This window comes from Phyllostomus hastatus, unplaced genomic scaffold (assembly GCF_019186645.2).
Source record: "Phyllostomus hastatus isolate PE091 unplaced genomic scaffold, TTU_PhHast_1.1 phas_contig_38, whole genome shotgun sequence".
In the NCBI taxonomy this organism is placed as follows: domain Eukaryota; kingdom Metazoa; phylum Chordata; class Mammalia; order Chiroptera; family Phyllostomidae; genus Phyllostomus; species Phyllostomus hastatus.
Window position 1 is genome coordinate 11,041,988 of NW_025333869.1, and position 24,719 is coordinate 11,066,706.

General features: G+C 51.6%; 1 protein-coding gene across 9 annotated transcripts in view; it reads right to left on the bottom strand.

The window, feature by feature from the left end:
* LDB3 (LIM domain binding 3) overlaps nt 1–24,719 on the bottom strand; it is a 65,439-nt gene that overhangs the window by 31,842 nt on the left and 8,878 nt on the right. For 2 of the 9 annotated variants that reach the window (XM_045841780.1, XM_045841782.1), the window contains exons 3-8: nt 23,900–24,051; nt 23,286–23,361; nt 17,418–17,440; nt 16,194–16,397; nt 11,358–11,527; nt 10,807–10,843 (exon numbers count right to left, since the gene is read on the bottom strand). In XM_045841780.1, the coding sequence (XP_045697736.1) occupies nt 10,807–10,843; nt 11,358–11,527; nt 16,194–16,397; nt 17,418–17,440; nt 23,286–23,361; nt 23,900–24,051 (662 nt within the window). Of the gene's footprint in view, nt 1–3,935; nt 4,669–10,806; nt 10,844–11,357; nt 11,546–16,193; nt 16,398–17,417; nt 17,441–21,543; nt 21,903–23,285; nt 23,362–23,899; nt 24,052–24,719 lie in introns of those variants that run through there. The other 7 variants (XM_045841779.1, XM_045841786.1, XM_045841781.1 and 4 more) reach the window with 5 other exon arrangements.

Consider the following 24,719-nt stretch of genomic DNA (forward strand, 5'->3'; position numbering starts at 1 on the left):
CGGTGAACACCTAAGGCTCCGCCCCCCACTGTAACAAGAGCGACCAGACCGAAAAAAAAAAAAAAAAGGAGAAACAGGGAAAGATATATGTTTCCAGCAGAACAGATCAGTCCCCCAGGACTCATCCTTTTGAGCGACCAAGAAATAGCCAATCTATCAGATGCACAGTTCAAAACACTGGTGATCAGAAAGCTCACGGAATTGGTTGACTTTGGGCGCAATTTAGATGAAAGGATGCAGGTTACCATAAAAGAGATGCAGGAAAATACGCGGAGGAGAGCCAATAGTGAAAGGAAGGAATCTGAGTCTCAAAACAATACAGTGGACCAGAAGGAAGATAGAATCAACCAAGCAGGAAAGCATGATGAAATAAGAATTCAAAAAATTGAGGAAAAGCTTAAGAGCATCCAGGACACCTTTAAACGTTCCAACATCCGAATTATAGGGGTACCAGAAGGGGAGGAGCAACAAGTGGAAAAGTTATTTGAACAAATAATAAAGGAGAACTTCCCCAATCTGGCAAAGGGAACAGTCTTCCATCAAATCCAAGAAGCTCAGAGAGCCCCAGAGAAGTTGGACCCAAGAAGAAACACACCAAGGCACATCATAATTACATTAGCCAAGGTAAAAACAAAGGAGAGAATCCTAGAAGCAGCAAGAGATAAGGGGACAGTCACCTACAAAGGAGTTCCCATCAGACTGTCAGCTCATTTCTCCAAAGAGACCTTACAGGCAAGAAGGGGCTGGAAAGAAATATTCCAAGTCATGAAAGACAAGGACCTACATCCCAGATTGCTCTATCCAGCAAAGCTCTCATTTAGAATGGAAGGGAAGATAAAGTGCTTTTCAGATAAAGTCAAATTAAAGGAATTCATCATCACCAAGCCCTTATTTTATGAAATGCTAAAGGGACTTATCTAAGAAAAGAAGATAAAGAAAAGACATGTATAGTAAAAGGACAGCAAACTCACAATTATTAACAACCACACCTAAAGCAAAACCAAAAGAAACTAAGTAAACAACTAGAACAAGAACAGAACCACAGAAATGGAGGGCACATGGAGGGCTAGCAGCAGGGGGGGGTGGGAGGAGGAGAGGGGGGAAAAGGTACAGAGAATAAGTAGCATAGAATGTAGGTTGAAAATAGATAGGGGGAGGGCAAGAATAGTACGGGAAATGTAGAAGCTAAAGAACTCACAAGTATGACACATGGACATGAACTAAAGGGGGGGAACGTGGGTGGGAGAGGGGGTACAGGGTGGAGCGGAGAGAAGGGGGGAAATGGGACAACTGTAATAGCATAATCAATAAAATATATTAAAAAAAAGAACTACAAAAAAAAAAGGTAAGGGAAGCAAAGTAGAATATCCTGAAGGGTCTCATCCAGGCTAATTGTTTCCCAAAGTTTCATGGGTCCCCAGAAAACCCCTAGGAGGGTGTCTCAGTGATCAAGCATGACCCTGGCTTCAGTACTAAAGACAGTACCCATGAAATCACTCCAGTCCAATTTAGGATGCTATAGCTGCCTCTGGCCTCGGTCACAATTTACTTTAAATATCTAAGCAAAAACCAAAGCAAACCAACTATATTCAACTGCTCGTGGATCCATGGGGAGGGTGTGGACAGAGGAGAAACACAGCCTGGCTACAATCCCCTTTTCAGCTCATCTTGTCTTTCCACCCAGTTGACTTTATGGTGGAACATGCCAACCCTGTGTTGTTTTGGTGGCCTTTGGATGATGCCCTTACCGATGACAATGATATTATGTATGAAAGGGATGGGCTGGTATGGTGGTGGTACTGGGTCTTGGAGTTTGTGGTTATTGGGCTCTGGTTGGAACTATTGATGGAGGTGTTGTGATTGATGGTGCTGGGGGAGGGTTTTATTATTGGGGTGATGATGCTATTTGTATTAGCTAAGAGAATGTAACATGAACTTTTCTGTCAATCAGATGATGACAGAACACCAGTCAGGTGGTTGGTCTTTAAACTGTTCATGCTGCCACCCACCTCGTTGGCATTGCATCTTGCAGCCTGGTCACTGACTATTATTCAGGGCAGCCCTGACTAGGTCGCTTTGCAGTCAGGCTGCAACTCCAGGGGCCCTGTTGACACTGTAGTCTATGAGAATGACACCCCTTAGGCACATTGCACAGCAATCATCACAGGCTGCCATGTGAATGGTGGCCTGCAACCTTTACTATTCCACATTGCCTGCAGAATACAGTCAAAGTCCCATAACATGGCATTCTCACTTTGGACCATTACTAACCAAAATATCCTCTGTATTCCCTCCATTCCAGCCAAAATGATTAACTCAGGTTTCACCCCTGGGACACCCTTCTCATCAGCACCTCTGCTTCCTCTGCTTAGAGTCTGTCCAGCCTTCCCTAATCACTCCTACCCCAATCCTAACTGTTCTTGAGGATCAGACACACAAATGCCTTCTTCCAGGAAGCCTTCTCTGACCCTCCAGTTGGAGGGCCACTCCTTGTCTCTGGACCTCACATGAGCAACCTTGCATCATGGTCAGTCGCAGCCACATCAGCTCCATGGACACAGGATGCTGAATGAGGATATCTTTCCTGTTTGCTCTGGAGAGCTGCATGCAGAGGCCTGGGGTCACTGGGAGGCACCAGGCAGGCTGGAAAACAAATGAGAGCCTTCCAGAGCTTCAAGAGGGCTTCGGCAGCCAGCCGGAGGATTGGGGACAGGGAACTTGGATGCCAACAGTTCTGACTGATTGACTCAGGTCCTGTTAGCCTCGGGACACCCACTGCCCGGGACCTCTCTGTGCCTGGCAGCCCCCAGCCCCACAACCCATCGTTGGGCATTCAAATTCCTCAATGAAAGCTTGGCCAAATATGGGTATGCTCCAGAATGCCTAGATGTAGACAGGAACACATACCCTTATCTCCTCTGTTGATCCATCAGCAAGCTTGCTGTGCCTTGCCCTAGCCTAACCCTGGAGTCAGACTGCTAGAGACAGGAAGAAATGGGGACCAAAATGGAACAGGCTGCCAGGGGACTTTGGAGAGTATCTCAGGATGGTGGACTGGATAGAGCAGTCTCCCTGACCAGCTGTTCCAGATGGGATTGCCAAGCTCCCTAGAGACAGAAAGGAAATGTGTGCCCAGGCAGCAGGAGTGGGAGCAACGCTCTGGCCCAGTCTAGTCACAGGGGTGTCAGGGGAGACCTGAAGGATGGGCCTCGGCATCTGCCTTTATTTGCTAAGTGCAGTTGGTCTCCTGTTCTCAGCCAGTGGTTTCTACAATCAGGGACCAGGCTGATGGATAGACAGGAGTGTGAGGAGGACATGAGCCTGCCCAGCCTGGCTCTTCCTAAATGCTCAGGACTAGGAAATGGCCACAGGTGGGTGGAGGCCAGAATCGAGATCCAGCTGGAGGTCTCCTCCACCTTCTAGCCACCTGAGCAAGACTCTATTAGGCACATCTTCCACCTCTTCTCCCCGAGCCATGGCCCTGGCCCAGCGAGAACTCCCAGCAGCTCCTGTGACCTATTCCTTAACACAGGTGTGCCTTTCTAAGCCCCTTCTCCAATGGCCTGGAGCACAGCTGAGCATGAGTAGTGCCTTCCTGGGAGGGGAGCTTGAGGCTTGCTTTCTGATGGGGAGGGATGGATAGCTCAGCCTCCTGATTGCAGCTGGGTGTGAGAGCAGAGGCAGCGGGCATTTGGGTACCCACTGATACACACCGCCCCATGGGAGGCTAAGGCTTCCCACCTGGCACAGCAGAGATTCCTACCCACCATTTGCCAGCCTGAGCTTGCAGCCTAGACAGGGACCTCAAGGTGGGAAATCAGTGGAGGGCAGAGCTGTACTGGGTCCCTGCCCCTCCTCTGAGGTGCCTGTCTTTTCCATCTCAGACATGCTCATCTTGGATGGTATGCACACAGGCACAGCATGACTGAGGCTGATTTGGTTCATTTCAAATCCTCTTTATTTCAGAACAAGCATGCATATATGTACAGGAGAGAGGACTAGGGAGCTAGCACACACAGCACAGGGGAGAGAGCTCGCACCCCAATCTCCACCTCTGCCTCACCTACCCTAGGTCTTCTATCTCCTCCACAGAGAGCCCTGCTCTGGGCTGCCAGGCTCCAGAGGGCAGCAAGGGAGTGAGTGAGGACAGGGAGTTGGCCCTTTCCCAGGACCCTGATCTATGGGGAGACTCTTTCCAAGATGGCAGTAGGCAGGGCTGCCTCTCCCAGGAGCTGAGTTTGGTAGGAAATCGACCAGTGGCACATTCTGTTTCCGCTGGTTCTGGGGTGTTATGCCAGCAAACCCCATCACATTCTCTCTGAACTACAGTTAAGGCCCTGGGCAGGGGAGCAAAGGCTTGGGCAGTTTAGGGGGTGGTGAGGGTTGTACTGAAGGGTGGGGGCGAATGGGTACAGTGCTGCATGGGATGGGCAGAGGGCAGGACTGCAGCACTTGACTATTAATGGTGCCCCAACACAGCTCTACATTCTCAAGCATCTCCATGGGGCTCACATGCCAGATCTGCGAGCGGGAAGAAGGGAGCAAATTGTAGGGGGACTGCAGATAGTCTTTTAGCTTTTAACGTTAAGGATTTGGGCTGAAAGGCCATGGTGCCAGTTGCGCAATTTGGCAAAACGTGGGCCGTTACGTTCCGTTTCAAACCTTTCCCTGTGGCACAGAGAGAGAGAGAGACAGACAGACAGACAGAGAGACAGCGAGGGAGAGACAGAAAGAAACAGAGAGAAGAGAGAAAGAAAGAGAGAGAGAGAGAGAGAAAGAAAGGGGTTAGGGGACATGTCCACCATTCCCCTGTCTAATAGCTGGGGCAGGGGTATGGGAGGGGGAATTTGGCATGGAGAGGCGTTGCCCTCCATTGGGCACTTTCCAGACCGTCAGGCCTGGTTTGGGGCAAGACCAGAGTCCCAAGGACCAGGATGGAGGGACTAAAGTCCCTGACTTGAGTGACTGGGCATCCCTGGCGAAGGGCCTGGCTAGAGGTCCTGAGGACAGGCTTGGCAAAGGGTAGCCTCTGGGTTCTCCCTGGCCTGTGTGGTTAGGGCTGGGTAGGGCTGCTTTGGCTGTGGGTTCTTGGGGATGAACCACGTAGGCAGGTGGGCTTTGCATAGTCTCTGTCCCCTAGCTGAGTATAAAGAAGGAGAAACACCTGTCCCCATGATGAAGCTTGGTGAACAGATCTGTCACCTCTCTATGCTGCCCCAGTCTCTGCCAACCTTTTTCTGTCCTCAGAGAGAATCCTTCCAACACCACCAGCTGCCCCTGCCCTTCTAGGCCTGAGCACGGCCAGGCACACATCTATACACACATACTCATGAGGCCGCTGGCACACACAGAAACAGCCAGGACTTCCTGCCACTTCCTACCAGCAGAGTTTCTGGAGCTCAACACACAGCCTGCTCTACTGAGGACACAAGACAAAGCAGGCAAGGAGCAGCCAGAAACAAAGAAATGGAGGAGAGAATGTGCCTAGAGAAGGCCAGTGACACAGACACCAGACTCCTGGACACTCCCTATCCCAGGCTGAAGGGGCCTCTAATATCCTTCAAATCAGAGGTATCCATCAGTGGCCCAGGGGCCACATCAAGCCACAAATGCCAAGTATTTAACCGGGAAAGTGCTTAAAACTCATTTTAAAAATTAATTGCTACATCTAGTCCATTAAATACTACTCAGCAATAAAAACACACAAATGAACCAATGGTATACTCAAGAATTTGGGTAAATTGCCAGTGAATTTAGTGGACTAAAAAATCCAATCCCACAAGATCAGAGGCTTGATGATCCTATTTACACAACATTCTTGAAATGACAAAATTATAGAAATGTAGAGAAGGTAACATTGAATGCTGTAAGTTAGGGAGAATGTGCCATTAGGGAGGTGGGTGTGGTTATAAAAGGGCAACTTGGAATGCTCAGGTGATAGAAATATTCTGTATTTGACTATATCAGTGTCAACACCCTAATTTTGCTATTGTACGGTAGTTTTGCAAGACATTACTGTTCGGGAGAAAGGGTAGTCTCTGTATTATTTCTTATAACTGCATGCATACCAATCTGCAATGATCTCAAAATGATTTAATAAATGAATTGCCAGCATATAAAAATTAGAAATATCAGCTTTAAGTCTTTAAAAATCAGAGGATGGGGCAGAGCTGTTTTACATTTTTCCACAGTAACAGTCCCGTGTCCCCACATTTACAATAATATCTGGCCATGTTCCCATATCAGCATTACCTGGTGGATGCCCCGCCTATCTTCAGTCCTGAATATCAGGTCTCTTTAAGATTTGTTTGACAAATGGGGCCCATTGCTAACATATTTTAAAACCACTAGTTCTATCCAGACTTTCCTATTACCAAGAGGAAGCCAAGGCCCAGAGACATCATGAGTGGGATAAAGCCACCTGGAAACTGAGCATCAGAGCCATGATCTGAGTGCCAGCCTCTCTGAGGTCAGGGAGAAGGGTCAGAGACAGCATGAGCAGGGGCCCTGGGGCAGGGCCACACGGCCATACTGACAGCACTGAAAAACATCCCAGAGAGACCTCCCAGGACACAGACACAGCCACAGCCACAGCCACTTTGTTCAGCCAGGCCTGCAGCCTTTGTCATCGGTGCTCAGCGACAGGGCAGGGACAGTTCTGAGGCATCTTGAGTCTAGTGAGCCTGTTCTGCTTGGAGCTGTCTGGTAATTCACAGCCAGCCTGAGAGAAGAGTGAGGAGAAGGAAGAGGAGAGAAGGGAAGAGAGGAAGAAAGGGAAAGAGACCCTGGGATGCCTACAAGGGCTGCTCAGGGGACATTTAGGACTCTCCTGGTCTCTCCAGTTGTGGTTTTCAAACTTGCTAGGCTTGCAGAGGACAAATACATCCACAAAACACAAGTAACTTTTACTACAGATAGCTGCCGACTGCTCCTCATGAGGGTTCCCTTTGATGGAGGGCCCTGAGCCAGGTGGCACCGTGAGAATCACCCCAGTTAGTGGGGACAGAGCTGAATGTGCCAGGGAGAGAACAGGACACGGTAGAGGAGGAGGGAGGAACCAGTGAGTCCCTGCTGTGTTGGAAGGGGGCAGGTAAGGAGAGGAAAAAGAGCCTTGTATGGTTGCACAATGGAAAAGGGATATGTAGGGGTGGTGGAGTTATGATGTTTGTGGAGGGATGTGCAATCAACCCTCACCTTCAACTCATCTATGAACTTGTCGCTGAAATCAACTTTGTTCCTTAACTCTTGGGGACTCAGGGGGATGAAGGTTCTTTATCTAGGTGAGCATCAGGTAAACATGGAGATTGTACTTATAGATAGTGGTGCCACAAGGTGGGGGCCAGGGGATGTCTGGGCTACATGTTGGGGTCCTCTGGGATGGTTACACCAAGTGGGATCCAGGTGCCTCACAGGTTCAAGCCCTGCCTTTGATGAAGCTAGGCTTATTCCTACTCCCAGCCCCATCAGGGTTGCTCAACATGGGCCTGACCTTCCAAGCCATCAGGGCCCCAGATTGCCTTTCCAAAGTCAGAGGGAAGCTATAGTGTCTTCTCTGAGATTAGAGGCTCTGCTTTAGGAGGGAGGCACTATTTGTGCTCTGCAATTTCAGAGGAGGCTGGGAGCCACAACATTACTAGCACCCACTACAGCGGTCCCGTGTGGAAGCTGTCACCAGGCTAGTGTTTAAGCCTACCTGGGCAGTTTGCTAAGGTGCTGGGTCTTTCCTGGGATGGGGGAGAAACCCACAGCTGACATCTGAGCTGTTCAGGGGCCTGCCCTGCCTCACCTGTAAAGATAGGGTCCTTGGAGATTAGACTCTGCCTTGCAATGGCCAGCAGGTGAGCACTGGAGTATCGGGGGGAAGCTACCTGATACCAGTTACCAGAGGCACTGTCAGAGTGTCAGAGGGTACAAAGCCAGGGCCCTCTGAAGGGCATGGAGGGAAAGCAGGGTTGTGAGCTGCTGTGAGACTCTGTGGGAGGGTTGGAGTGACAGGTGAAGGAGTGACCTAGGAGTGACAGGTGAAGGGAGAGTATGCAGGGTCCTGACATGCAGACTTATACTTGCCCAGAGCCATCAGTGCTGCTGCCTGGTACAGAAATCTTGCTGTCACTCATGGGTATTCCTGCCAGCTTTCCCACCACACAGCAACAGGAAGTAGAAAGCACTCTGTGCATGTACAAGCCTGTGTCAGCTGCCAGGCCCCCAGCATCTGGCAAACTCAGGCTCTGCCAGAGTAAGCTACTTGGAAGTGGGAAGCCCTTCTGAGGAAACTCAGCCTTCAGGAGAGACTCTTAGATCCCTTGTTGTGAGCATGGCTAAATTAGGAGGAGAAATAGGAGGCTGTGGCTGCCCTCAGCCAATAAGATGGGTCACCAGAGACTAGGGGTGTAGCTTCCAACACACCTAGTGGGAACAGATTGAAGTGGGGCTCAGCCCCCTTGGGGAGAAAGACCCCTGACCAGCCTGGACCCCAGGTGGGGACAAGCATGCTCACTTCTACTCAGATGGCCACTTGCGTGAGTGCAGGACCCACCCCCCACCCCCGCCGACCTGTGACCAACAGCCACAGTCACTAGTTGAGGCTTTAATCACACAGTTGAACCACTGCAGCTACTGTACCCCATGCCCCAGGTCACAGGCTGCTTAAGATTTTATGAAATGAAAATGCCTACCCTCTTCCTGTGGCCATGGAGAGGATGGGCATTTTGGGGGAGGCTATGAGGACAAGCCCCTAGAAATTAAAGTCAAGATAAGGGAGAAGAGCAGAAAGCCTATACCCTTCCAGTTCTGGGCAGAATCTTTGCTGGGCACCCCAGAACCTTCATTGCATGGCTGAAGACCCCAGGGGAAGGGGCTGATAATGGCACAGCACCTGTGGGGGAAGCTGCTTTCTTGGGTGGAAGCCTGGGACAGAGGAAGAAAGCAAGCTGGAGCCTCCTCTTTGGCCCTCCTTCCACATTTCCCTAGAAAACCCTACAGTAGCCAGGGGAGAGGCTCTAAGACCTACAACAGAGTTTTCAAGATCCTAAGCCCCTCTGCCTTCTTCTGGGACTGAACCAAACTCATATGGGGTAGGGCCTAGAGGCAAGTACTAACCTCCCCACTTATTTATAGGACCAGGCAGAATAAGCCCCAAGAGATACATCTGGAAGCCAGGAAGGGGGAGGCCAATTACAAGGCCTGGGGACTACCCTAAATACTGCCTTCCATGTTGCCTCACCCAATAACTTTTCAGTGCCTAAAAATACTCCAGAAGAAATATAAAAAATATCTATCTCCTATTACCTGTTATCTACCTCCACCAGTACCCTCCTGCCTGTAGACAGTGTCCAGTTAACAAGGGGCAAGCTTAGAGTAACCTACCAGAAAAACAGACAGTCGCCAGAAGTACATCTAGGAGGTGGCAGGGGCCAGAAAAGCAGGGTTGCCTCATGAGAGGGAGAGAAAATGCCCCTGCTGGCTTCTTATTGGATGGAACCTGGGACTGTGAAGCTGTTTGCTGTGGGGTACATGCTGTAAAGCCCCTCTATCAAATCTTTGCTCACAGGAGCACCAATGGGGTGGCCTCACAGGGGAGGTAGGACAAACATAGAAACAACACACAGAAGCAGTGGAGTATAGGAGGGGGAAAGCTGACAGTTTAGTCACACTTAAAAGAGCTAGATACTAACTTCTGAGCTAAGTCAAACATCATCTCATTTCAGGTGCATATGGACACATTACAGGCAGTGGCAGGTTGAGAACTGTTACTGGAACTGCATGCCATTGTTAGCAGGCCTGGGGGGACCACACTTTAGGCTTGAAAACCCCAGCCAAAGAGTGGAAGCAATTTGGATTGGCAAAAATACAGGTTCAAAAAGGAAATCCACGTCAGCTCCAGCTGCCCCAGAGTTCTGCTCTCTGAACTCTGTCCTATGACAGTCCTATGGCCATGACACACAGGTTAGCAAGTACAGAAAGCCTGGCCCAGGGTGGAAGAGTGCCTCTGAGCCCCAGCCTCACACAGAGTTCACCACAGGATGCACTGACCCAAGGCAGATTCTTCCAGGAAGAACATGCAGATGACATTTGCCTCCAAAGTATAGCACAATCACACTTGACTCCATGCCTCCACATGGAAGACCCTAGTGGGTTCCATTGGGTTCCAGGGCAGCATGCCCCCTCATGCCCTGTTCCATAAACATTTGACAAGCCACAGGTAGTATGTTAGTGGCTGTGGCCTCAGGCCTGCCAGTGTTTTAAACACTATACCTTGACCTTGAGATGCCTAGCCCTGTACAAACCCCTCCTCGTGCCCAGGGTTTGTCCTTCCTTACAGCAGCTGTCATGCTCTGAGTAATATACGGAACTAATACCTCAACAGGTAAGTCCAGGGGTCAGGTGCCCACGACCAACAGAGCCCTGTAGGCACCTGCTTCCCAATGCCTATATTCCAGATTCACAAGGTGGGCAGGCAAGGCAGCTGGCTCAGTGCCCTCACAGGGAGAGATGCCCTCATTCTCAACAGCCCGGTGAAGGCCAAAGCAGCCCTGCCCCCTGCCCACAGACAGAGCCAGGAGAGCCTAGAGTCCTCACTCTGGCAGCCTGTGTCCAGGATTTAGGGACTCAACTCCAGTCACCCACCTCACTGACCCACAACAAATGCCCCTCAAGCCAGCATCTGCTGGAGCCCCTTAGGGGCCAAGAGTTTCCAAATACACAAACTTGCAGGATTCCTCCCATAAATCATGTGACCTGGGGGCTAGCAGGGGAGGGATGGGATTAGGAAGGGCAAGGTCACAGTGTCTTAGTCCAAACACTTACCTTGACCTTCGCAAAGCTTCTTCATCAGGGTCTTGCACTGTGGATAGAAAGTTGCTGGTCAGGAGGAGTAACAGGGAACATACAGAAGAAAATCCACTAGAACTCTGTGGGCACTGATTCCCCACCAATGACTGCTCCCTAGCCTAAACTAGGAAGGAAAAGGCTGTGTGCTGGGCAGAGGGCAGGAGGAGAAAGGGAATATGAGAGGAAATGGTGTAAGTGGATGGGAGTGGTCAGAGGTGTGGCCTGTGAGGTCCTCTTATCCCAGCTCTGGGCAGTAATTTTGCCCAGAAGCACCATGGCAAGCCTGCTGCCCACTATGTGGTCAGGGAGCTGAGCAGAACCTTGATACCATTTGCCTGCCCCAGGGCTCCGAAGGGGCTCAGCAGCCACTATTTATCTATCAAGGCCAGCTCATCTTCAAAAAGTGGGAGGAGGGGCTTGACTCCCTGGCCTCTGTGGGACTGTGGAGTAGGGCCCAGAATTCTCATGGCCCCTCAGCATCTCTCCTTTTTGCACCGGCCCCCCCCCCCCCCACAGCCCTCACTTACTGTATTCTGTCCCTGTCATCTGGGCCAGGATGCGGAAAGAGCGAGACTGAAGGTTGGAGGAGCGGCGGGCCCACTCATCAGCCTCATCTTCTGGCTTGTTCTGGTTCTTAATCACAGCCTGATACACAGGAGAGGCGCTGTCTACGGCAAGGTCTTTAACAGGAAGGCTTCTGCAATGCAGAAAGAGGCTGTGGGTGACAGCTAAGCTAAAACCCTGCTCCCAACCCCTTACACTCCCCCCACATTTCATCCCCTGGCATCCCTTTCACCCATGGTGGCCCCTACTTGTCTGAACCCACCATTCCCTTTACCCACTGCCATCTGAGAGCCTGGGACAAGAGGTTGGCTAGGCCCTCAGTAGTCAGGATAGCCACAATTAGACAGTGATTCCTCTCACAGGGGGTCACGAGGCTCAGGTCCCTTCAGCCAACACCCCTCCTCATGCTTGCTGAAGACACTGACCTGAAGACATAACCCACCCCAGGTGGTGGATCTCCTTTAAAAAGAGAGGAGGCAGAACACATCTTCTTGGAGTAATTTCTACCTCCCTGAGCAGGCCCTGAATTTAAGGTTATGTGAGGACAGGCAATTCAGGACCCAAAGTCTCCCTCAGGGTTGATCCCTTGTCCTCCTCACACCTTCGGATCCAAACAGGAAGCCACCAAAGCTATGACAGCCGTAGCAGAGGAATGAAGGCTACCTCTCAGCTACAAACAGGCAAATGAGGGTGAGGGGGTGAGAAACACAGCAACAAGGCCATGTGGCCGGTGTATCACCTGCAGACAGGGGGGTTCTGGCTTGAGGGAGCTGGGAGTGGAGCTGCAGGAGGACCACTAGTCTTCTGCCCCAGCCTATTGAAGGAGACCTGGTGACCTTCCCTTAGACTCCCAGGATCTGGCACATCATAGGTGCTTGAAACTCAGTTTTGAGCAAATCCTGTATAAGAGCCAGAAGGGTCCCCAGAGCTACTTGGGTTCAGTGCCTTCCAGCCTGGACCAGACTGCAGGGCAGGATGTATCAAAAGCATTATGGATGTCCACTCACCCTGGCCAGTCAGGGCTGGAGGACACAGGATACCCAGCCCACCCCGTCATAGACTCAAGTGGAGCTCACAGTAATAAGAGCCTGCTACCTCAGCCAGCAGCCTAGCCCAGGAACTTGCAGATGCTGAAACTGAGATCCAGAGAGACCAGAAGACTAGCTCTAGGTAACAGCATATAGGGCCCCTAATAGAGTTAGAACCCAGACTTTCCAGCTCCCAGCCCAGTGTCCTTTCCATCAGACCCTTTGCTGGGACAAGGGCTCAGAAAGGCCACTTCTGCCTACTGGGCCTGTGTAGCCCAGATGCTCTATGCCTAGAAACAGCCCAGCTCAGACACTTGCCCTGTCCAGCATCTCCTGCTTGCCTCTATGGCTGCCTCTACCTGTACCTATGAGGGCCAGCTACCTAGGAGGGGGTCCTCCCCAGTTCCCATGTCTTCTACCCTCTCTGCAAGGAGCTATCGAGCACTGGTCTAGTCTCTCAGGATTGGTGCCCTGTGTCTGGCTCAGGGCAGGCTTTGACAACAGAGGTAAAGATAGGTGACAAAAGGAAACTAAGGTGGGGTGGAGCTGCCCCTACTTCTCTGATGCTGTGTCCTGGCCTGAGAGCTACAGATAGTTAGCAGCCTGTGGTTGGGGTCCAGTGGGGAAGACCAGTGAATCCCTCTCAGGTCCTGGCAGGGAGGAGCCCAGGGCTGCCCAGGAGTAAAGGGGTGGGTAGGGGTCTCACTAGAGAAGGTCATTTCCAGCTCACAGAAGTGTCCCAAAGGCTCTCAAAGCAGAGGCTGGATCTATTGTCTTTGGGTGAGGTGAGCAATAGGAAGGCATAATACAGTCAGGACTCCCTAGTCTGCTAGGAGCAAGTGCGGACTGTGCCATGGGTGAGGGAAGGTGTAGACCCAAGTCTACCAGACCCTGTCTGTAAGCCTGCCTACATAGAGCTTTGTGGTCCAGAAAGCAGATGGAAGGCATTTGCTGCCATCCTCCTGGGACACACCCTTGATGTGTGCCCCTGTCCTTCCAAAACTCCAGGGTTCCAGAAAGCTGCCCAGAGTGAGACCCTTGGGCTTTACATTGTTGGCTCATCTCCTACCACACTATACAAAGATCAGGGACTGGTGTTGCTGCAAGAGACTGGGAGATCAATGAAGGAACTGCTATGCATTTTTAAGACTCTGGGGCTCAGGGAAAGAGTGGAACAAATCCTGAATTCCTGGGACCCTGAGTCTGAGGCTGTTTTGGGAAGCCTCTCACAGCATGGTCTTCTTGCCACCAAAAATATTCCATAGTCACTGCAAATCAAGGTCACCATGGGGCATTTACTCCACTCATACTGCCCCAAATCTGACTCATCTCTCACCTCCCTTGGGTGGTCTTGTAAGCACTGGCTCCTTTAGATCCATGTTTCATGACAGTTCTGGGGAATGACCTCTAAAAGGCCCCCTTATCACCCTCTCCCCTAAATAATGGCCCAGTGTGGATACTGACATTCAGATCTATGCTGTCTCAGTGCAGACAGAAAAGACTGGGGTGAACCCCCTCAAAGCACGGCAAGGAGAACACAGAAACACACCCAGCCTTGGCAACCAGCATGAGTGTTGTTACTGTCATCTATGTCCATAGTGACATTATTTGGGGCAAACCCCAAAAGCCTATACAGCCTATACAGGCATATGGCATGTGGCTGTGAGGTAGGTGTGAGGAAGAACACCAGACAGAGGTACTGTCCTCTGACACATTCCACCAAACCCACACACCATCCCACAACCAGACAGACAATAATAGAACAGATTCTGTGAGGTCTACTTATGCCAGTGGTGATGCCCTGCCAAGCAGAGGACAGACAGTGAGTATACATCCATCACGGGAGGACAGAGGGACAGCACACACACAAGAGAGCAGAATTAGGATCAGAAATGAGTTATGGGAGTGGGGCGGATAAAGAATGAAGAGCAACACAAAGAAAACTTTCAGTGAAGAAGGAACCATGGAAATTAACAGCAGAAATGGAGCACCTTATGGCAGAGAGAGGCAGCTCTTATCCACAGTCACCACGGCAGCACTAGCCCAGCAGGGCTGAGTTAAAAGGAACAGAAGAGCATGTTGCTTCCCAGGCATACAAGAGAAGGGAAAGGAAGCGGGGTAGGAGGAAGATGGGAAAGGTCTTTCCAGCAGGCTAGATAAGATCAATGGTACATTATGTTTTAAAAAAAATTGTGGGTTCCCTAATGGTAAAACCAAATAATAGCATTCTTTCCCAAGGTGCAAAAAAATAGAAAGTCCTAGTGAAGAACAGTTCTATTATCTTCTACTGAACTTCCCTTTGGCAACTGTTACCACTTTTAGGAGCACATCAAGGACACACTTGCACATTCTGTGGCAAACAAATGTTAGCAGGAAATCCCTGTTATCTCTTTGGCTTAGCCAGGCAATTTTGTTTTCTGGGTACACATGAGATAATGGTTGTGTTTTTAAACTTGCATGGTCATATTTTCTGCTTTGAAGGATGGAATGAAATCAACACTGCTGAGTTCTGCCTGAGCCTGGTGAGTCTGAGACCCACAGCTCCAGGGCAAGCAACCTCTGTCCCCTGGTGGTCCAAAGGAGGTACTGCGGGCCTAAGCAGCCAGGTTCCCCTAGGAACAGGAGAGCCCCAAGTGCGCACAATGGTCCTTTGACCTCTGGAGCCTCCCCCTTTTAACCTTACATCATGGCCACAAGGGCTGGGTTCTGGAAAGGTCAAACACCCCTGGAGTTTCTGGGACTCGTTAACACCTTTATTCCTCTTACAACATCTGTTTTTCTTAGCTTCAGCAAAAAAAAAAAAATACAGCATCATTTAAAGATTTCTTGCCTTGAGTTGCTGGGGCTACTGACTCAGGGATAAGATGTTGCCCAAAGAGATAATCAGTCAGTTCTGAAAGTCAACACTGATGTTATTGCCAAGTAGAAAACAGTCAGTGACCATGTGTGTGTGTGGGGGGGGGGGAGGGGGGACAAGAGAAAGACACACAGAGATACACAGAGTGAGTGAGACACAGGCACGCACACACGCACACACACACAGATACAGAGAGAAAGGAGAAACTATGAGACAGAAAGACAAAAAGAGGAAGAGGTCCTCATTAATGTTTGCACTATTAGCAATTTGATCCATAATTTTCAGCCAACTCTTTCCCTATTTAGCTCTCAAGTTCCTCGACCATAGATAACAGGAAAATTCCAGGAAGCAAGGATGTCTGAGGTCCCATTGACCTGAGGTTGGTCTTTCCTGGGCAAATAGGAGGAGGCAGTTCCTAGGCTCCACGGTGGGGAGACTGCCGACAGCACCCCAATGGTTCCTAAACAAGAAACCCCGTTGCATATTTAAATTGTTGTCATCTTTGGAAGAATGCAGCAACTTCCCCCCAAATAAAGACTTAGTTATGAGAAGATGGTGATATACTGAATGTGACACCGGTTAACAAGAATCCAGAGGTCTCTTTCTAAACCAGCCCCTTCAGGGTGCCCAGGGAAACTGCAGAGGCTATAACAAGCACTTGGAGCCATCACCATAGTCTACATTTCTCCACCCCTTTCCTAAAGCTGACCATGAGATTAATTCTGAAGAGAGAATGCCATGTTCTAGAAGGCCTGGTCAGAGGCTGTGCCCAAGGTGAGGGAGGAGAGCTGATCCTGATGCCTCGAGTCTCATGGTCCCCCGCAGCCTGGTGCCCACAGCCCCATGGGGATGAGGCCCCGGCCATGGCTAAGCAGGTGAGCAGTGAGCCACCGCGGAGGAGGGGCAGTGCTTACCCACTGAAATCACTGCCCTGGGCCTGGGCCTGCCCGGCGATGGCATCCATGATGGCATCCTGGGAGTACATGCTGATGGGGGTGTTGTACTGCGCATGGATGATGGTGGCCTTGCCACCCAGCCCTTTCACCTCGATGGGTTTGTGAGTGGACAGGGCTGAGTCCTTCAGGGCGTTGGGGTTGAAGCGTTCCTGGTAGTCGGCACTGGGGAAGGGGAGCAGGGGGAGCAGGGGGAGGTGGAAGGAGAAAAGGGCAACATGTGGCATTACATGGGAGGTCCCAGAGAGGGCTGGTGGTGGAGGGTGTCAAGAGAGATCTCCCAAAGTCTGATCTTACAAAGTTGGCCCGAGTCTCCCAACTGTAGGTGGACAGGGTCTAGTCTGGAAAATCCTCGGCACCCTCCCCAAAGCCCTCTGCAGTTGGTGTTTCTTGCCCATTGGGGCTTTCCTAGATCCCTGGAGGCCTCCTGGCTCAGCCTGAGCCACGAGCCAGGGTCAGCAGGGGGTGCCAGGCATTGGATGCTCTCTCACCACACCAGCAGGGAAGCAGAGAGGAAAAGGGGTTGAGGGTGGGGGTTACGAAGTAGGGGACAGGAGCTGGGCCAGCATATCAGGAAGCAGCAGCCCAAGCGGAGTTCAGGATGCACAAAAGGTGAAAAACAGCTCCATTGGGCAACCATGGAGATTCTGAGCTTGGTTCTTCTATGGAGGGCCTCATTCTGCTGGCCACTCCCATGGTAGCTGGGGATTCTTCTCCAGATGCTTCAGAACACAGGTTTCTTCCAACTTGCTGTGTGGCCACCAGTCTCCACCCATCAGGGCTTCCCATCCAACAGGGAGGTGTGCTTTCCAGACAAAGTCACGGTCAAGGGCAGCCCTTTGGAGGGGTCCCACCAGGACAGAAATATCTTCAGGCTCACAAAGAACCCAGATTCAGTGAGGCACTCCACCAACTACCCCCAGAGCTAGGGGCAGCAGGAGATTGAAAACTAAATTTCTCAATTCACAGCGGGAATCAGACAGAGCCCTAGCACCCTTCCCCACCACCTTCATTCCATACTCACAGCTTCATACACATGCAGGCTCACTCAGGGACAAATGCACCCCTCACTCATGCACACGCGTACGCATGCTGACACAGGCATACACTGTCCAGACAGACAGACACAGACGCATGCTAGAATATGCACGCAAGGACACACACATGCTTTCCTTTGATACTAACTTGGCTGGAGAGTTGGCTACCACCTGGGGAGGAGAGAAAGAGCAAAGAAGACAGGGATATCAGAGTGAGGCTCCTACCAGGGTGTTTGAGCTCTGGGACCATACTCAGAACGGCCATTGTGGAGGCAAAGCCAGCCCAGACTGGCTCTGGGTGAGGAGAGTGCAGAGTAAGGAGGGGAAAAGCTCAGAGTTAGGTCATGGCCTCTTGATTTGGGTAAGAGATACCTACAGCAGTGTTTTTCCCTAGGTAGGTCCCTAGTACCCAAAGCTTTGCCAGGTTTTCTTGTCCATCTTTAAGGGCACTCACATACACGGATTCCCCCCATACAACCTGGTTGCAGACTCTGGGAGAAAAGCAAGCCAGCTGTGGCTGCCAAGGGCCTAGGTACCTCTGTCTTGACAGCAGCTCTGAACTTCCCTTTGTTTAATGGAGGCAGCTCTGGGAGTTCTGCTCCCTGAGGAGGAGTTGCAGTGGTGCTGGGGTATATGTGTGGTGGGGTTACCCACAGCCCCAGGACCTGCTCTCCCTCTCAGAGTTAGGGACAGGCCATGTGGACAGGAAACAAGGCAAGAGGAGGAGCAAGGAGGAGCAAGGAGGCTCAGGATTGGGGGTCCATAACTTATTGCAGCAAAGCCCCCAGACAAGCCAGCCCATCTGCAATACTACAAGGGGGACACCACCATCACTCTTCTCTGAGTGAGCCTTCTGAAGCATCATCTCCTTGGGGGAGATATTGCCTGCATCACATCTCTAAATGCAATGCCTTGGCCCAGCAGATCCTGGCAGTATCTATGGCCCTGTTGGAAACTGAGTGGGAAGGGGGAGAGATGAGGGGAGTTGTAGAAGAGTGCAGGCAGTGTCCTTGCCTCAAACTCTGCTACTCTCCCAAATATGACCACTATAGACTCTGATGGGGAAGTCTGGAACCCAGCTAGCCAGGCCGTTGTCATTCTTTGGCCAAGAACCTGAGAAATCAGGCCAAGGCCAGGGGTATCTGAACCCCAGGCAGCCTCACTGTGGCCCTGCTCAGCCCTAGGCCCCTGTCTTAGAGCTAATAAATTTTCCTCTGTCCTCCAAGTCTCAAAATAGCTGCAAGTGGAGTTATATTAGTAAAAGGCTAGCACAGATCTTCCATTCCTTCTCCATTTTTGGCCAGTGCTGACAGCTGCAGGGTCAGCTCTTGCCCTGACCAGTCATGCCCCCTGCAGCTAGCTCCTTCTTTGGCATTGATTCCTGCCCTTCCCCCACACCTCACTTAGCTTCCACCTGCAGACCTGGAGGCTGCAATGCCTGTCAGACATAGTTCAGAAAGGAGGCAACAATCAGGTCTTGGGAAAGATGACCCAAAGCTGTAAGGTCTGTCCAGGGGCTCTTGTACCTAGTGGCCTTGTGGACTCTGCTCTTCAGTCCCAGCCCCAGAGAGGATAAGGAGAAGGGGACTACAAGGATGCTCAGGCCCATTGTCCCTGCACCCCATTTGTTCTCCTCCATGCCTCCCAGGATAGAAACTGACAAGGAAATACTGCAAACTGCTCAGAGAAAGTAGGGGAAGGAACTTCCTTTTAAAGCTGGACAGGACAGAGTTAAAATCCTGACCCTGCCTCTCCCTAGTGCTGTGACTCTGGGCAATTACCCACCAGTCACAACCTCCATCTCCTCATTCATAAAATCAAGATGGCAGTGCCTACTGCACAGATGGGTTGTGCAGACTAAACAGAATCCAGAGAGCAAAGCCCTCAGTAGGTTAAGTGTCCAGTGGATGGATTTCAAGCAGTTAGGTACTTAGTGAAGGCGGTGCCTCAGCCCAGCAGGGGCTGCCCAGGCTGGCCCAGATCAGAGGCTCCACCCTTCCTGTGGCATTGTTTGGGGACAGCAGCACCAGTCTTCATTTGGATGAAGCACTCCTCTCCTAGCCCATCTTTGCTTGGAAGAACCTGTTGGACTCTGATGCTCTGAGCATCAAATAATACCATAACATTTGCCAGGTTACTGAGAAGTGCCTGTGCCAATGGGAAGGCACCTTGGGAGTCATGGGAAGCAGGGATGTGGTAAGCCGTTCACTTCCTGGGGCAGGTAGGTGGGTCCCTGTCTCCATACAGAGAGGAGTCAGGTCGACCTGGGGTCAGTCCTATCTGCTACTCATTAGCTGTGTGACCTTGGGCAAATTACTCATTCTCTCTGGGCTTCTATTTCCCAGATTTAAAATGGGGGGAAATGATGCCAATCTTTGAAGTTGCTGAGAGAGATGTGTTAGTTAAAGCACATGGACTTTTAAAAAGTGCCCAGACCAGACTGGGCTCAGTAAGGAGGAGACAATACCTTCACACCAGGAGAACCTCATTGGGGGTCCAGGGGCTAGTCCCAGGGTAGCCAGGAAGAGCTACCTGCCCATCCAAGGCAGAGAGGGAGGCCATTTCTACTCTGCTATTCCTTGACTTTTCTGGCAGAAGCTCCTTGCTGAAAAAAGCTGGTGGTATATAGCACCTCTGCCGCCTTGGTCCAGGGAAGCCAGGTGCTTAGATCATGGAGTACCTGAGGCCAGTTTTACTCAGGATCTGAGAAAGAGCTGGGGATCTAGAGGAGGTGGGGAGCAGTGAACTGGTGGGGGCAGAGGCACCTTCTGTGGCACAAGCAAAGGAAGAGCATGGGGCTTGGGGCTTGGGTCACACTGACCCAGGGTGAGATTCTGGCTCATTAGTGTACCAGCTGTGTGACTCCAGGCAATGATGACAGATAGCACATACTGAGTGTGCCAAAACAGAGCTCAGTGCTGTGCACGTATTGTCTCCTTCAGTTCTCCCAGTAATGGACAGTTTCATGTCCGTGTACCCCTTACTACTGGACCATAGTGCCTTGACTCAGCCTGTTCTGCTTCTAACACATAATTATTAGAGATAATTATACCAATTTCAGGGGGCCATGGGAGACATTAAAATGAGATAACAAGCTTAAAGGACTTAGAAACTAATATACACTCTGCTTGGGGTCTTCTTCCCCTCAGCCCCTCCACAATGCCGACAAGCTCTAGATTTTTTTAAACTCCTGTGTTCACAGAGTCCTACCAGCTAGACTTCACGGGGCAGGGTCTGGGCTGCTGTTCTGCACATCCCCTTTCTCCCTGGGGTCCTGCTTCTTTGCTGCCCCACCTCAGCCAGGCTCAGTCCTGCCTTCACTCCTTTCACACTGTTGTAAAGTCTCCCTGAACCCAGCTTAAATGCTTCCTCCTCCAGACAGCCTTAGAGAACGTGCCTTCACACCTTTTTGACTCTTCCTTTCTCCTGTCTTAAGGCTCCCAGAGGGGTGTGGACCAGACTGTCCCCTTGTCTCAGAGCTCCTGGAGGCAGCAGGCTTTGTTGCGCGCGCGCGCGCGCGTGCGCGCGTGTGTGTGTGTGTGTGTGTGTGTGTAGTGGGGGAATGCTGGTATAACAGTTTTAGGTATCAGAGTCTTCTGCATTCGCCCATTTCAGCCACTTAGTGTGTGTGTGTGTGTGTGTGTGGTGGGGGAATGCTGGTATAACAGTTTTAGGTATCAGAGTCTTCTGCATTCGCCCATTTCAGCCACTTAGTGTGTGTGTGTGTGTGTGTGGTGGGGGAATGCTGGTATAACAGTTTTAGGTATCAGAGTCTTCTGCATTCGCCCATTTCAGCCACTTAGTGTGTGTGTGTGTGTGTGTGTGGTGGGGGAATGCTGGTATAACAGTTTTAGGTATCAGAGTCTTCTGCATTCGCCCATTTCAGCCACTTAGTGTGTGTGTGTGTGTGTGTGTGGTGGGGGAATGCTGGTATAACAGTTTTAGGTATCAGAGTCTTCTGCATTCGCCCATTTCAGCCACTTAGTGGCCTGACAGCTGAACCTTGACTTAACTTTCTCCAAGCCTCAGTTTCCCCTGTGCTAAATCTGACACATCACCCCAATGTAGTTGTGTAAAGCAATGATGTGCCAGAGTGTGACAAATGTCTGTAGGATCATTGCTTTCATGGCTCTCAGCCTGTGTTATCTCATGGGCCTGGGGCTGGCAGCTTGAGGCCAGCCTCTCACTCTGACCACCTGACTAGGCCTCTACTGAGCACCAAGGACCCAGGTGGCCCCAGACCACCAGCAGAGATCCATGCGCCCATTACCTACCCTCCTGGGAGTCCAGCACCTGAGGCCTTCCCTCGGAGGCTCATCTGGTACATCTGAGCCATCTCTCTCAGGGTCTCTGCTGAGTACAGGCCAATGGGGTTGTTATACTGCCTTGGCTGGCTGGAGCCCAGTGGCACTTTTGAGCTGAGTGAGTCCGGGACCCGCTTCAGGCTGGTCTTGGCCCTGGGGTTGCCCTGTGGAGGGCCAGGGTCAGAGGCCTCCATGTGTGAGGAGAAGATGGAGGTCTGGGAGAAGGAGGAACTAAAGGTCTGCCTGACCTCCGGGGTGCCCGGGCTGGCCCTCGCCTCGGGGTTGGGGCTGGGTGCCACCAGGCTGCCGTTTGTGTCCAGAGCAGGGTCCTGGCACAGGGTAGCCGCCATGCAGGGGAGAGAGAAGAGAGCAGTTAGATTCCACATGCATCCCAGTGCTTCTGTGTAGACCTGAAACAGAGGTGTTAGTGCAAGAGCCCCGCAGCCTGCAGCCTGCACTCTGAGCTCAAGAGGGGCCTGACAGGCACCTGAAAGAGAAGGGTTTTGTCAGGAAAGCAGAAGAGGCACACAGCTCCTGGCCCCAATGTTGGCATCCACCTGGACAAAATGCAAAGCCCCCCTCAGAAAGCTAAGCCAAGCCAGCCTGCTCACAGGGTTAGAGAAAAGGACTGGGACAAGGGAGCTGTAGGTGTCAGGGAGTGAGGAGACCCAACTCCACTCCGTGTCTGTTCCTCTTCCCCTGAGTGGGGGTCCCTGGTGGTTCAACCAGCCTCCTGTTCGACTGACCCCACACTGAGATACCCCCATGTGGCCAGTTAGAGGGGGCCCCCCCAGTTGGTAGTGGACAGGCAGAGTGGAGGGGAAACTGAGGAACCAGGGGACCGACATTTTATTCCTTTGGTTCACCTCTGCAACTTCTCCCAAGTAGCCTTCTGCCTAATTCCCCAATTTGTCAACCACTCCAGCCCCATGTCAGCCTCTTTCTCTCCCCTCTTCCTGTCCTTTGTGCACTCTGCCTCACTGAAGAGACAGGCTTAGTATAAGATCATGCAGGGAGGGGTGGGGAATGGGCCCTTTTTGGAGTGGTGGAGTGGGCCTCCCATGCATTGGACCCACAGGGTTGAATTGCTTAGAGGAAGCTAGAAAGGGGCCTGGCACGCAGGGGTGAGGTCTGTGGCCAGGACTCCACCTTCTCTCCTGTGCCTGCCTCTTGGCCATCACGAGCATTTCTGATTGGGCTATAATGGTGTGCAACTGGGAGGAAGAATGGAAATCAGAGGGAAGAAAGCCTAGGTCAGGGGAAAAACCCTAAGGGACAGCAGGCTACTCCACTTCTGGGAGCTCCTGCTGGGGTGACCAGGTCAAGCTGGGGCTTCCACTTTCATGCCACAGTGCCCTCCACCCTGGTGCCTCAGGAAGATGAGGGCCAGAGTCTTCTGGACCCTTGTCTCACCTGGCTGAGAGGATGCTCCCTCTTCTGAGAACACTGCTGCCTAAGCTGGTATTATATAAGGTTCTGGCAGGTGGCACCCAGGCAGGCACTTCACACTCAGTATTTCACGGGGGCTTGAACACTTCTCCCCAAGGTCTGCCCCACTCCCCAGGATCAGCTACAGCAGGGCAGTGCTAGGACAGGGCTGATTCCTTGCCTTGCCCCAGGTGGGCCAGCCAAGGGTCAGGCAGGCAGACCCGGAGCTGCATCCCAAGAACAGTGCCTGAGAGTGGAATCTGCCATCAACAATCAGTACTTACCTTCTGGTGGGGGATCACTGGCAGAGGGGACTGGATTAGGGGTGTCGCCATAGAGATGGGTGCGGGTCGCTTTGACCTGGAAGAACCGGAAATGAGACTAAGTGAAGACAGTCATGCTTGGGGCCAGGAGATTAGCCTGGGCAGGGCTGGACAGGCAGGAAGAACAATGGAGTACTAGGGAGCCAGGTCAGAGGGCCTAGGGCCCACTGTCCACACCGTAGCCTGGGAGTCTCCAGGAAACCACTGGGTCTAACCAGGAGGGAGAAGTCATGGCCCTCAGGCACTTTGCAGCCAGGGGCCTCTGCAAAGTCCTTGGGAGACTGCCTGGGCAAAGATAAACCAGGGAAGACCCTGGCTTTCAGGCCTGACAGACACACACTGGCAGCCCCAGACCCATCCTCTCAGCCTTGTCTGTAAAGTGAAGCACAGACATGGCAGGTGCTTAACAATGACTTGGGCCTGGTCCTTCCTCTGGTCCAGGGGCTGTTCTTACTGCCCTGCAACGCCTTGTAGCACAGGGCTGGACCCACACAACTGTTGCTGGACAGCCCATCTCTCAGGTGCCTAATGCCCACACCTCAGCCACCCCCCTGCTCTGGAGAGCTCCCACCTACTTCTGCAGTGTGAGACTCAGGTTGTAGCTGGCAGACTTGATCTTGTTCTGGGCCTCTAGGTGGGTCATGGTGTCCGTGTTGACGCCGTCAATGGCTACCACAAGATCACCCTGGCTGAGCTGGGACTGCGCCGCCTTGCTGCCCGGTGTGATCTGAGAGGATGGCAGATGGGGATATGAGCATAAGGAGGATGAGCCTGAAGATGGGCCAGTCCTCAGGGAAGAGTCACCCAGGATCATCCAGTAGAGGCCTGCCATTTTGTCTTCTTCACTGTGGCTAGCACCCGTTGCTCATCAAACATGATTCCTCTTGCTGGCACACAGCTAGCACATTTTCTAGTGCTTTGTATCCAAGTGTGGCTGTAAGACTACCTCTGGCTGGTGGGATGTGGATGGAGGCAGTGCATACCACTTCTAGGCCTATCCCAAGCAGCCATCCTTGCCATCCTGCACTCTCTCTTCTTGTCAGCTGACTGGATGCAGAGGACCCAAAGGAGAATCAAGCCACTAGCAGAAGGGACCTAGATCCTGGAGTTGCTACTTGGTGGAGAATGACTAAGGAGCATTGTATTGAATGTTGCATGAGTGAGAAATGAATTTTTGTCATACTAAGCCATTGAGATTTGGGGCTATTTGTTATACCAGTTTGCTCACTGTAATACCTGCACCCTGAAAATCCATGAAGCACTTCCCAGGCTCCAGGAGGAAGGGGATATGCAGGGGCTAAGCCTCAGTACCACCACAGAGATGCTACCAAATCAGCAGTTGGGACAAATGCCCCTTCACAATGCATTCTAGTGTTAGTGCCTGGTGCCACCATG